Source organism: Aegilops tauschii, chromosome 7, assembly GCF_002575655.3.
Source record: "Aegilops tauschii subsp. strangulata cultivar AL8/78 chromosome 7, Aet v6.0, whole genome shotgun sequence".
NCBI lineage: Eukaryota > Viridiplantae > Streptophyta > Magnoliopsida > Poales > Poaceae > Aegilops > Aegilops tauschii.
In genome coordinates this window covers 641,172,240-641,186,550 of record NC_053041.3, presented here as the reverse complement: position 1 = coordinate 641,186,550, position 14,311 = coordinate 641,172,240, and the positions used below count along the sequence as shown (strand labels likewise).

The 14,311-nt window shown below is 41.7% G+C and overlaps 1 protein-coding gene across 4 annotated transcripts; it reads left to right on the top strand.

The window, feature by feature from the left end:
• Positions 1-4,366: 4,366 nt before the first annotated feature.
• LOC109734060 (probable flavin-containing monooxygenase 1) lies at positions 4,367-13,316 on the top strand. 4 transcript variants are annotated; one of them, XM_020293284.4, is made up of 5 exons: positions 4,412-5,068; positions 11,698-11,935; positions 12,139-12,314; positions 12,431-12,783; positions 12,861-13,316. In XM_020293284.4, the coding sequence occupies exons 1-5, from the start codon at positions 4,622-4,624 to the stop codon at positions 13,210-13,212; spliced, it is 1,566 nt and encodes a 521-aa protein (XP_020148873.1). In that variant the 5' UTR covers positions 4,412-4,621; the 3' UTR covers positions 13,213-13,316. The 4 variants fall into 4 exon arrangements, with proteins under 4 accessions (XP_073361663.1, XP_020148873.1, XP_045087113.1 ...); XM_073505562.1 differs by lacking the exon at positions 12,861-13,316 and having other exon boundaries at positions 4,367-5,068; positions 12,139-12,207; positions 12,431-12,739; XM_045231178.2 differs by lacking the exon at positions 11,698-11,935 and having other exon boundaries at positions 12,139-12,207.
• The last annotated feature ends 995 nt before the right edge of the window (positions 13,317-14,311 follow it).

Below are 14,311 nucleotides of genomic sequence, written 5' to 3'. Positions count from 1 at the left end.
AAGATGATGGAGTGTGTATTTTTTTTTTATAATGAGATGTTTTGGTGGATCCTCCTTGACGGTGTGATTTTACGTTATCCACTAATCAGCCCGCATGTCTCTGGGAAAGTTTTTTTTGCGCTGGTGGTACCGTGTCACATGTTGGTGATTCCTTTTTGCCAGGTGGTGAGAGGGGTGCATGAGACTGATGTGTTTTTATAGTTAATTTGAGAATCATTGATTTAGTCAAAATTGCGACCAAATAAGAAAATGACACCTCAACTGACTAAGAGAGCTCCAAGCTTAGGGAGCATAGAGAATTTAAAAGAAAAAAACATTGTTGATCCAGTCAAAATCATGACGAAACCTCAATCGCATGAGAAAGTTCCACTTAGAGAGTATAGTGAATTTGAAGATGTTGCCTCACCACTCATAATGGACAAATACATGTCAAATTTTCGTATGACAGTGTACCCGCCTGTTCAGTTTGTACATTTGAAACCCGGAAGAGCGAAAAGAGAGGAAGGTGCCCGGGAGCCTAGGGAGGTTTAAAAAATTAAACCCGTTCAAGAGCAAAATGCAGTGTGCGCGTCACAACGATCCGCCACAGAAAGCGCGGTGCAGAGTCAATTCCCACGGATTTGTTGCATATCTACCTCCAAATCTTGGTAGATGCATCCTCTCTATTATACTACTTGCTTTCCGTCAAATGCTTTCTGTTTTGGAATCACATTCTCGGACATGAGTCCCCATAGTTATGCAATCTTATACACTACTGTAGGAATACCAAGGGCTGGCTGGCTGTCTCAGTGGGTGCAAGTTGACGGAAAAAAAAGTTCGTCGGCAAGGGGCCCCATGGTTGATTGGATCTTGTTTATAAAAGGGAGTTCTCTCTAGTGGGCAGATGTAGACACGGGCCTAAACGAAAACCTGGATTTGTTAAAAAAAAAACGAAAACCCGTTGGCGGGAGCTGCTCGGTATCGCTTATAGCGATCCGTATGCTGCAGTTGCGTCTTCGCCAGTGAAATGGGCCGAGCCCAGCACGCTCTGTTCAGCACGCCGCGAGCCACTGCTAAAAGCGCAGAAGCGCGCCTGTTGGTTTTATCTTAATTAAAAATGTTATCGATTTTTTTCCGTGAATTCGAAAAAATGTTTGCAAACTTAAAAATGCTCATGACTTTGGAAAATGTTAATTATTATATTACGAAATTTTTTCAAATATTATTTCACGCTAATTTATGAAATATTATGAAAATTGTTCTCAAATTCGATAACATGTTCACAAGTTGGAAATATTCATAAACTATAAAATTATTCTTGCATTTTAAAAATATAAAAGTTCATAAATTCAAAATAATCACAATATTTCAAATGATCAAAGTTTGAAAAATATATAAAAAAGGAAACATAATAAAACCAGAAATAAATAAGGAGAAAAGTGTGCATGAGGAAAACATAATAAAAAGGAAAACTAGAAAATAGTAATAATAAACCGAAATCCCAAAATAGAAAAACCGCTAGAACCACCCGAACAAAACCAACAACAACTTTCCCTCAAACCACGTGCAACATGTGGTTTGCAACCGAAACTTGCCAAAAAAAACAGCTTCCCCTAAAAAAAACCAATAGCAACACCCATAGCGGGAACTACTGCGCTAGCCTACTTCTTTTGGCATACCCTAGTTGACGCCCGCAGGCGTCTAGTGGAGGCTACGCTCGCACCCGAGGGACTTGGGCTGGCCCATTTACCATTGGTCGCGCGCTGCTGTTTTTGTTTCGCCGCTGTAGCCATTTTTGTTTTCTGGTGTGCATTTGTTTGTTTTCTTATGGGTTTTACCTTCCAGTTTTTATTTCTTTACTTTCTATTCTTATTGAATATTTCTTTTTTTTGCAACTTATAATTTTTCCTTCCATTGACTTTTTTGTTATGTAGGCGCAACAATATTTAAATACACATCGAACATTTTTATGATAAGTGTTGAACAACTTTTAAATACACAATAAAACATTTTATAAAGATACATTGAACATTTTCTTAATATATGGTGCACATTTTCTTACATGTACAATGAACATTTTTGTAAATGCACGGGTGAGCTATTTGTATAATACACAAAAAATAGTGAAAAGAAAAAAAAATCCAAAAGAAAAGCCGAAGAAAAGAAATGTGAAAAAAGAGAAAGAGAAGATCCGAAACAAAAACCAGAAGAAACCAGTGGAGAAACCAAAACTGGAAGAGAAAACAAATCACAAAAATAAAAAGGAAATAGAGCTACCCGCGCATGGAAGCGAGCGAACGAAAAAGAACCCGCACATGAAATCCGAAGTGGGTTGACCCAACTTGCATCGCACGCGGGTGTCGCAGCCTTCATTTGACGCCTACGGGCGTCAAATAGCATCTGCCTAGTAGTATATGATTTGTGTTTGCATAGCGATCACCTACAAAGGATCTAAGTGGGCTGACCCAGTAGGCTACTCGGTTTTGGGAAGCCCCCAGTTCTGATCGCCCGCTCTTCCGTTCAAGCAAGATCTGTCCTCCTACTTTGGTGCTCTCAACTCCCTGACGTTCTGTTTTACCTCGATGTTGCCTTTAACCCTAGACGATGGATAGTTTTTGCTCGCCATGTTGTCGTGAGACGAGGACCCTTACATCTCGCTTATTGCGAGACATATTCTGGCCTCACCTCTTTGCGATGAGTGTGCTCTCCACTTAGTGGGCCGACCCATTATATGGTTTTCGACCAAACCGGTGTGTAGAACCTTCCATGTGTTTCTTTTTTCTTCTATTCTTTGTGTTTCTTTATCGTCTTCTTTTTCAATTTTCAATTTCCCGTGTTTCTTATTGGGTTTTGTCATTTTTTTTCTGTTTCATGTATATTTCAACTACATGTGTACTTTATAATAACACAAGTTATACAATTTTAATACACCCAAATTTTTTATGATACACCTTCAATTTTTTAAATGCGTGAATAACATTTTTTTCAAATACAAGTTTGTTCATTTTCTTGACTACATGTTAAAACATTCAAACGCATGATCGAGCATTTTTTGAATGGCATGAAACATTTTTGAAAATTATTCAAATATTTATTTATATTGTATTAACATTTTTCACAAAATCATGAATATACTGTTAATGTATGAACAGTTAAAAAATGCCATGAATAGTTGTTTAATGGTAGGAAGCGTTTTTAAACATATTTTTGAATCACATGAATGTATTTTTGAAATGTCATAATCATTATTTTTTAGTATTAAGTATATTTAATAAATTTTGTGCTATTTCTTATATTATATTAAAATTTTAGAAATTGTCAGGAACATATTTTGGAAACACGTGAACATTTTTGAAATATCATGATTTTGGTTGAAGGCTATCAACATTTTAGAAGTTCTGCAAACTTTTTACACTGCATGAATCTTTTTCAAACAAGCATCGACATTTTCTAGAATTTAAGATCTTTTTTCCATTTCAGATATATAAGTAAAAGTAATAAAAAAACATCCCTTTTGAGGGAAAAAATAACATGCGCTAGCGAACTAGCACTCCTCCCGCACTGGGCCGACGCATCCTAGGCTCATGTATGTTTTCTCTGCTTTTTCATTCGTTCGTTTTTTCTTTTTCTTTTTTTGTGATATTTTCGAATATGTTTTAACAACATATATTTCAAAATCTTAAATTACTCCAAAAACTTAAAATTGTTCACAGCGAATTTGAAAAATCTTAGCGTAGTGTAAAGTTATGTTATACAACATAAAAAAATGTTTGTGTAAGTAAAAAAAAATGTTTCTTACCATTCAGAAGAACGTACGTGACTTTTTTGAAAAATATTTCCTTTTAAAGTAGATATTATTCAAAAATAATATTCATGATATTTATAAAATGTTCAGAAAAATATACATGACATTTAAAAACATGTTATACAATATAGAAATGTTTGTGTAAGTAAAAAAAATTGTTTCCTACCATTCAGAAGAATGTACGTGACATTTAAAAAACATATTCACGGATTCCAAAAGGATGTTCATGAATATGTTTGGATTTCAACTAATGTCAGACACGGCTTTACTTTTGGCCACACGCACGCACACAACACGGAAAAGAACAAGAGCACGAATCTTGAAGTACAAATCAATGGCTCAAAAAATGACTGACCCAAATTCATTTTTCCGCTGACTGACATGTAGCTAAAGATATAAATATATTTTTGTTGGCAGATTTCTCAATTTTTTTTTGCGAGAAAGCTTTCAACCTATAGTCATGAAGTTTGGCCTAGCTCTAGTGAGGAGGGATGATGACAGCGGCGCACCTTCAGCTTGCTACAGTGCTTGTAGCGGTCGCTAGGTAAATTCTCGTATTGCTACGATGCTACCATGCTTGACTTATCCAATAGTTTCCTTCTCTTCAATATTCGATGGAGCAAACCATACTTGCTGGCTCCGGTAATTAAACACCGGGCGGCCGGGGACTGCATGCATCGCTTTCACTAGAGAGTTTTGTGAGGTATCCTTCGCTTTCTCTGTGTCACCACCTACATAAACACCGCCCACCCCGCTTAGTGATCAGATTCCCGCACAGTAGCACCCTCTTTCACGCCGGCCGTCGTCAACGGCGCACACAAACATACAAATCAACCGATGGGCCTGGAGAAGAGGAGCGTGGCCATCATCGGCGCCGGCGTGAGCGGGCTGGCGGCGTGCAAGCACCTGCTGGAGCGCGGGTGCCGGCCGGTGGTCTTCGAGGCGGGCGACGCCGTGGGCGGCGTGTGGCCGAGCGCCATGGAGGGGACCAGGCTCCAGGCGCCGCGGCACATGTACCGGTACTCCGACTTCCCCTGGCCGGACTCCGTGACGGAGATGTTCCCCAACCAGCGGCAGGTCGCCGACTACCTCCACGCCTACGCGCGCCGCTTCGACGTGCTCGACTGCGTCAGGCTCGGCCACCGCGTGACCGGCATGGAGTACGTCGGCGTCGCGGAGGAGGAGGTGGCGGCGTGGGACGAGTGGGCCGGCTGCGGCGAGGCGTTCGGCTCCGGCGACGGGGAGTGGCGCCTCACGGTGGCCGACGCCGAGGGTCACATAGAGGTAACGACATGATATGCTACTACTGCGCAAACGTTTTTTCATATAGGATTAGGATGATGATATTCAAGTAGATATAAACTTGGTACTATTTGGTTTGTTCGTGGTCATGGTCTTCAAGATCTTCTGACCACAAAATCCAATCTTGCTGAGCCTTCTTGATTCGAGCTTGTTCTCATAATCACATAGCAATGGGAGTCGAGTGTTGAGGGAAAGTTCATGTATGGAATTCTCAATTCTTTCTAGATAAGCATGCACCCACGCAACGCAACCACCACCTAACCATCATGTAAATGGCAGTAGTCCTAATCTCTCGAGAGTCAAGATGGCGACTATATATATTGGTTTGGATGGCGACCTTTACTTTCTTCTTGAAAGGATGGCGACCTAATGTTATACTCCTCACACCTACCGCACCGTTTTGTTTGGGGGGGGGGGGGGGGGGGGGGGGGGGTGGGGGTGGGGGGGGGAGGGGGCTACTATCCTGTTAGGGCTCATTTGGTTGTTGGTGATGGAAAAGCCTGGGCAATAAACCCCCAAGCGGGGATTTTCCTGCTCGCATGTGATCCCTGTAAAAACCACAGAAAATGCCATGTTGTTGTTTGGACAGTCACACATAAGAGGAGAGTCACACATAAGAGGAGGGGGGAGGAGGAGAGGCTGCCTTGGTCGAAGGAGAGGAGGGGGGAGGAGGAGATTACCCTATACATAAAATTGTTGAAAAAACTGTTAATCTAGCATTTGTAAAATATTAAATGTGTGTAAAAAATGTTATCAATCCCGGTCCTGCGTGCCTGAGGTCAACAAAAAAGAAATGTTAATCTAGCATTTCTTATGCTACCGCCTCATCTGTAGCAGATTTTAGGCTAATTTTTTTTAAATAATACATTTTTTTTAAATTACATAAATATTACGCGAAAAAAAGAAATTTTAAAAATAATACACCATCGGCCCGCTGCAGGCCGATCGGCTAGCAGCAGGCCTAATCGGCCCACAGCAGGCCAATCAGCTAGCAGCAGGCCGACTGCAGGCCCGGCTGACACGCGGCGGCCTGTGGTTGGTCGGGCCACGTCGCGCGAGGGGGAGGCAGTGGGCTGTCGGCTTGTGCGCCCCTGTCGGCCTACCGCCCGCCGATCGGCCAGCTGCTGGCCGACAGGGGGCTGCCACCTGACACGCTGGCCGGCCCGGCCTTATCCTCTCCTTCCTTCCTCTCCTTCCTCCATTCTTCTTCTCCCGTTGCTCCTTTCTTCTGTGTTCTTCCTTCTCCTCTGTCTACAGAAAAATGGCACCCATTTGTGCACCTAAATGAGCAACATTTTCGCGATTTTGGCACCGTGAATGGGTTCAACTCATTTAGGGCAGCCAAAAGAGGTGTCGATCTACTGACGGGGTAGCTCGTGGTGGTCGTGGTGAGCATTTTGGTGGAGGTGGTGGTGGTGAAGTTGGGGCAGTGTGGTGGTGGTGAAGTTGGGGCAGTGTGGTGGAGGTGAAGCTGTTGTTCGGCGTTCTTCGTTGGAGCCGGAGCACCGGCAGTTTTTTGTTCGTCGTTCGTCGTTCGTCGTTCTTCGTTCGCACGCACGCTTCAAGGGTATATTTCAGCCCACATTTTTTTTGTAGGTGCTCCGGTAGTATACGTAAATATTGTTATTTGCCCCGGTAGTATAAGTAAATATTTGTGTGCGATTATTGTTATTTGGCCCGGTAGTATACGTAAATATTTTTATTTGGCCCGGTAGTATACGTAAATATTGTTATTTGCCCGGTAGTATACGCAAATATTATTCGTTCGCACGCACGCTTCGTTCGATGTGAAATTAAATTTGTGTGCGATTATTGTTATTTGCCCCGGTAGTATACGTAAATATTTGTAGTTGCTACGGCAAATTTTCGTAATATAGTTTTAGGTGTGTGAATTGTATTAGTTGTTAGTGGGGATAATAAGTTGTTGCTTAATAGTTGACACGTACACAGGTGCGTGATAAGAAGTTGGAAACATGAATAAAAAGTTCGAAAGAAGAGACAATTTTTTTTAAAATTGATTAAAATTAAAAATACATCAACATGGGCCATATAATTCAAATAAACTGAATTATCATATTTGTCGGTTATATTATTATTATTATTTGAGGCCTATTTATTATTAGTAAACATGGGCCTATTTATTATATTATTATTAAAACAAGAGTCAAGCAACTCATCATAATCGTCCACATAGATTAAATTATATTGATCGTGAAATTTACTATGGTCCTGGTAATATATAGACATGTCTAATACTTGTATTTCGTTGTTGAAAAAAAAATAGGTGAGTCGAGATGTCCGATGTAGTGAAGTTGAGATTTTACTATGGTCCTGGTACTGTCCAAACAAATGAGTTGGGAGCAGATCTGAGTGAATTTACTCACATAGAGGTGGCAATCAGCGCACCACAAACATGGTCTGTTAGTCAGTTGAAAAAATGGATTGCGGCAAGTTGAGGTCTTGATACTGAAACACACACCGTCGGTGTTCATGCATTGTGGACATGGTCAAGTTCAAAAATTTACTTTTATTTGAGGCCAATAGAGGGAGACTCCGATTGGGTGCGGTGGTTACAAGGTTGTGAACGAAGGGGATGCAATCCTGTTGCTTTAGTGCTTCCCGTCGTGAAGGAGGTCACTGCACATGAAGGCGAGGGTGGGTACGAAGGACAGAGCAGTCAGGTAGAAGGAGGAAATGCTTATGGTTACGAACAAGGACAGAGCAGTCAGGTAGAAGGAGGAAATGCTTATGGTTATGAACCAGGGCAGAGTAGTCAGGTAGAAGGAGGAAATGCCGATGGTGATTACAATGGCGAGGTGGACGCTGACGAGGTAGATGGGCACATGCAGAACCAGATGGAAGAAGAAGACACCGATGTTGAAAGGGGTCATGCCGATGATTCTGACGAGTCAGATGAAGAAGAAAATGCAGAGGAGGTCCCGAATCCTGCATGATGGAATCATGACTTCTCATCTGCAATGACCGTGAATGATGGACATGATTCAGCCTGGCAATATCACCAGAACAATATTGCGACGGGTGCTATGTATCCGAACAAGCAAGCCCTGAAGGATGCAATAATTAATTGGGCAATGTCCACGCAAAGGGTTTTCAAAGCTGAGGTGTCCAGTCAGAAATTCCTGACAATGGTATGTAAGAACGCAGATTGTCCCGCAAGGGTGCACGGCTTTCTCCCTAAGTATGGCACAAGTTGGGTGATAAGTGACTTAGTTAATCACACTTGTCTTATTCCCAGCATCCCTCAAGATCATGCCAACCTTTCATCCACGCTTATTGCTCGATTGTTTTACGATGAGATAGTGCAAGGCAAAGCTATGGAAGTGAAGGCAGTCCAGACAAAAGTCTTCGCCAGGTTGAAGTTCAGAATTTCTTATGGCAAGGCTTGGAGGGCTAAGCATGCAGCGCTTGAGAGGAGATTTGGTTCTTATTTTGATGCATATGACTCTGTTGTCCACCTCCTCCACACCCTGCAGCAGCGGAATCCAGGCACCTATATCGATATCCAAGACATGTTCATGCCAGAGTTCCCAACTGTGAGGGTGTTGCATCGTCTCTTCTTCTCTTTCGGTGTATGCATCGAAGCTTTCAGGCATTGCCGACCGGTGATATGTGTTGACGGTACTTTTCTCACAGGCAAGTACAAGGGTCAGATCGTGAAGTGGATTTCACTTTTGATTGGTTGAAGACTAAATTCATGTTGAATCAAGGGTTGAAGGAAGACGATTTTGTGTACTACGTCAGCAGGAAGCAGTCAGATGGCCCTGGGGAAAGAAAATTGATTGACATAACTGATGATGGCAAGATTCAAGAAATGCTGAGCGAATGGGAATGAAAAAGGGTTGTTGAGTTGCATTGCTACAGGAAACCGAGTTATATGTGATGAATTTGTCATTCGAGATCCGCCTCCCCGTCAGGCCAGACGTCGTCATTGACGCTCCTATCTATCAGTAGAGACATTACCATCTATTTCTGTGTGAGACTTATGTCTATTCTATGTATGAGACAAATGACTATGTACTTATGTACGAGACATATGCCTACCCTATTTTAGTACTCTGTTATCGGAACTACAAGATCATATTTAGATAGAACATAATATTCATACAACGAGACATTACAAACAACTAGATAGAACTACATCTACATTAAATGGCACGTAACTGAACTCACAACATACAGCATAAAAACTACATGAAGTCATCATCGTCATCCTCGATCGATGCAGAACTCTTGCCCTTCGACGATGAAGAACTCTTGCCCTTCGACGATGCAGAATTTTTATCCTTCGATGATGAAGAACTCTTGCCCTTCGACGATGCAGAAACCTTGCCCTTCGATGATGAAGAACTCTTCCCCTTCGACGATGCAGAACCCGGAAGCGGCGGCATGAAGATATCATCTTCGTCCTCGCTCTCCTCAGTCCATAAACATGGATTATTTGCTGCAATCCTTCTGAAAGTTTCACTCTTCGGCACCACTACCTTCTTCCACTTGTCATGCAACCTAAGAAGTTCTTTACGTACCTCCTCATAGGTCCTTTCAGGCCACCCAGACCTACGTAATTGGTGAGCCAACTCATTCACTATGGTGTCACTACCGGTGAGTTCGTCCCATGAAACTATCCTATTATCCATCCTGAAATCGGTGGCTAGCCTCAGAAGAGTCCTGCTCATCCCAGGGTGAAAACTACGATCGAAAGGATAATGGGACATCTCAACTACACTACACTGCAATGCTTATCCACCTCCGTCTGAAGGGGGTTTTATAGGTAGAGAGGAGAAAATGGCGGGAAAGAACGACTGCGGTATGGCGGGAAAGGTTGGCGGGAAACGGGTGGCGGGAAACGGGTGGCGGGAAAGGGTTGGCGGGAAATGGGTGGCGGGAAATGGGTGGCGGGAAAGGGTTGGCGGGAAATGGGTGGCGGGAAAAGCGCAGTTTGAAAATGTCGATAACTTTCAAAACAAATGTTCATCACAATGGAAAAAGGTTCCCGCCTTTCAAAAAATGCATGCAATTTTTTTGGAAAATATGAAAAGAATGTTAAACAATGTTTGCATAATGTAAAAGAAATGGTTCGTGCCACTTAAAGAATGTACGTCACCTTTGCTCGAAATATTCTCGTGTTTCCAAAAAATATCCATGACATTGTAAAAAATGGTACTCCCTTCATCCCATAATATAAGATGATATTACAATCAATATACTCACATATCACGTGGGTTAAAAAATGTTTAGATAAATCATGACATTTTAAGAAAATATTCGCGTGTTTCTAAAAAAAGTTTGTGAAAATTTCAGAAAAGCTATACGATTTTAAAAAATGTTGTGTGGTTTAAAAAAATGGTATTTCCATTAAAAATGTATTTAAAGAAATGTTACCATGTATTCATAACGTGTTAAAATATATACTTTTAAAAAATATCATCATGTATTATTAAAAATAGGCATGCACCAGTCGGCCCACAGCAGGCCAACTGAGCATAGTCGGCCCACTGCAGGCCTATCGGCCCACTGCAGGCCTATCGGCCAACTGCAGGCCGACTGGGCTTCATCTGGTGGCCGACAGCCCAATCGACCAGCAGCAAGCTGATGGGCCACCAGTCGGCCTGCTGTGGGCTGACTGGGTTCAGTCGGCCTGCAGTGGGCCGACGGTGTATTATTTTTGAAAATTCTTTTTTCAGCGTAATATTTCTGTAATTTAATAAAAAAATGTATTATTTAAAAAAATTTAGCAGATTTTAGCCCAAGCGCTACCCAACCTTGCATGCTTGAGGACAACAGAAAAAAAACCTGTTGAATGTCATCGATCCCGGTCTTGCAAACTAGACATTGCAGAAGGACTGGAATGTGTCTTCCGGCTAAGACTCCCATGCATGCTAGTACACCCCTGAGCACCTTCCACCCAAGGTGTTTTATTTTCCTTGGAGTATGTAGTTATCAAAGTTATTTCCATATGCAGTTTAACTGAACGCTACCCTATCCGTCCGACCTGGCTATTTGGCTCCCAAACTAATGGTTAAAATCCGCGTGGTACGCCGACTGAACCGAGAAGGTTCCTGACCTTGTATACTGCCACACCACAAGATCTTTCATGGCCTCCATCCGGAGAGGAATTTGAATTATTCTAGCAACATCTACCGGTTTAATGACGGACCTAATAAGTTCCTGATCCCACTGTCCTGTGTGAGGGTCTATAATTTCCTCCACTAGGTGTTATAACATTGTCCCTGCTCTAGGTGTTATAACCTTTCTTGATGCACTAGAAGGAATCCAAGGTCGATCATCACAAATATTTATTTGCGAGCCCGTTCCAACCCGCCATACACAACCTCTCTTGAAAGTCTGAATTCCAGCCACAATAGTTTGCCAAGTAAACGACGACCCTTTCTTTGGTCCAGCCTTGTATTCCTAATATAGCACCATTGGGCTAACCCTTTTACATGATGCAAAGATGAAAGTGTCAGGGGAGTGCTACATATATATGGGTCCACCCTACAGGTGGGCTAGTTATAACTCATATTGGGCCAGGGTGTTACACTAATTAACTTTTCTCATGTGACTGTTCATAAACATGTATTCCCTTTCTCTAGGTACACACGGTAGACTTTGTGATTCTTTGTACGGGAAGGTTTAGCAATTGTCCCAACATACCCAAATTCCCTCCCGGTAGAGGCCCAGAAGCATTTGATGGGAAAGTGATCCACTCCATGGACTACTCCAAAATGGGTAGCGAGAAAGCTAAGGAGATGATCAAGGACAAGTGTGTGACTGTTGTTGGCTATGGAAATTCAGCCCTTGACATTGCTAATGAATGTGCAAATATAAATGGTAAAAATATCCAATCCTCAATTAAACATACCTTGTTTCTCTTGGTTAATGAAATTGAAACATTATTATGTCCATTTTTCTAAAGCATTCCGATGTATGCATTGCCTATCATGCTTATATAATCTTCATCTTTATAGTTGCCTAGATAAAAACGAAACATTGCGATTATATTTTTATAACTTTCTATTTTAATTGTTATTTAGGTATGGAGAAACCATGCACAATGGTTGTCCGAACCAAGCAATGGATCATACCGAACTTCTATGCTTGGGGTATTAACATATCAAATTTCTATCTAACTCGTTTTGCTGAACTCCTTATTCACAAGCCCGGTGAAGGTTTCCTCCTTAGCATATTAGCTACCGTCTTGACTCCATTGGTACTACAACATGTTTCCATTTTATATAATTCATAATCTCAATATTATTGGAAGTGTAAATGGTTTTGTTTTAGACTAATTTCAGACATGTGTACATTTCTTTTGTGTGTGAGAAGAGGTTGATGATTTCAAAGTTTGCTGAGAGCTACTACTCCATTCCAATGAAGAAGCATGGCATGGTGCCCGACCATAGCTTTTTTGAGGGGATGGTGGGGTGTATGCTTTCCACTACACCCAAGGACCATTACAAGAATTTAGAGGAAGGCATCATAGTTATTAAAAAGTCAAAGACCTTCGGCTTTTGCAAAGAAGGTGTGCTTGTTGAAGGTGAATCTACATTGGTAAAGAGTGACATAGTTATATTTGGAACAGGATTCAATGGTGATCAAAACATCAAGGACATGTTCATCTCAAAGTACTTTCATACTATTGTCGTTGGCTCAACATCCACGGCGACACCACTTTATAGGTCATCACTTTGATAGTCATATTTTTTTACATACATCAAGTCTTTATTGAATAATTTATTTGATTATTGTTTCACAGGGAGTGCATACATCCTAAGATTCCACAACTTGCGGTCATCGGATATTCTGACAACTATGCGAATGTCTACACTTCGGAACTACGGTCTAAGTGGCTAGCATATTTCATGGATGGTGGATTTAGATTACCAAGTGTTAAAGCAATGCAGAGGGATGTCCTTGAATGTGAAAAGGTCATGAAGCGTTACTCCCGTGAAGAATCCCGTACACCGTGCATTGGACTTCTTCCTACTTGGTACAATGATAGATTATGTGAAGACATGGGATGCAACCCAAGAAGGAAGAATGGATTTTTTGCTGAATTATTTGAGTCCTATGGTCCCGATGATTATAATGATCTTCACCCTAAGTAAGAGTAGATCTTTAGACATTTTTTTTCTACGGGGCTTAATTACTAGTCACTGCTTGCTCAACTCTGTGTATGACTTTTGTCTATACTATACTTCCTGTTGCCATATATGTCATAACATGTTCAATAAAACCACTTGTCGTTTTCCCCATGGTTGTATCATAATTTTAGGTGTCAATCACTTCAGAGACAACAAAGTCATAAAGGAACACAATATCTCTCTTAGCTGCCCATGGATCGATGCATAAGCGCTTAAAATTATTTCCAAACTACACGATGGGCAGAAGCATGCATATATAAGCTCATAGGCCCATAAGTCTAGCATGGGAGGAAAAGGGTAGGGATGAACCACCATCTGCTTAAACGAGGTGGCCGGTCGGAGAGCATAAAAGAGGTGGCCGGTTGGTGACGAGTGAGGGCCAAATCCTATGTCGTCGTCGGCTAGGTCTTTTTTGGTCAATTTTCTTCCATTATTACTAACCACATACGACTCTGAGGATCCAGATTGGATCGAGATATAAAATTAGCCCGACTAAAAACAAATAATGGATCCACTTGTGTTGGCCTATCAAGAAACTCCAGCTCACGCGCCAACATGGGAGACCTATGTGGCCTGGTGGTTATGGGGGTGGGGTGGATAAACCGTGTAGACCAATGAGTATCTAGCGACCTAGTCGTGTTGAGGTACCTTATAGGGGTACACGGAGGATAGATAGATGGATCGACAGATCTGCTAACTCTGGGATCCTATCATAACTAGAATGTATCTTCCTATTTTGTTTGGGGATGACATATTGTATGATATCAAAGGCTGATAATTTGCTACGGAAGAATATGCCTCTACAAAAAGGCTTACAGACTCCTACCGGAGCCTCAAGGCATTTCAATTGCCATTATCTGAAAATCTAGCTTTATATATGCAATCTAGTTCATGTAATCTGTAATCATACATATCAATTACACTTGTAGCACAAGTAGGCCTACTATCCATGTTAAGGTCTAAACTTGGGAAACCTCTATGACTTTGTTGTCTCTGAAGTGATCCCGGGTTCCTTACCTCATCTCTATTCTCCTCTCTGAGACCCTGACTCGTGGCACGATCC

Bases quoted from the DNA above. Each gene is read 5' to 3' on its own strand.
- LOC109734060 (XM_020293284.4), top strand. From the start codon at position 4,622: ATGGGCCTGGAGAAGAGGAGCGTGGCCATCATCGGCGCCGGCGTGAGC. The intron at 12,315-12,430 runs GTACTACAACAT...GTGTGTGAGAAG, and splicing joins CTACCGTCTTGACTCCATTG to AGGTTGATGATTTCAAAGTT. The intron at 12,784-12,860 runs GTCATCACTTTG...ATTGTTTCACAG, and splicing joins ACGGCGACACCACTTTATAG to GGAGTGCATACATCCTAAGA.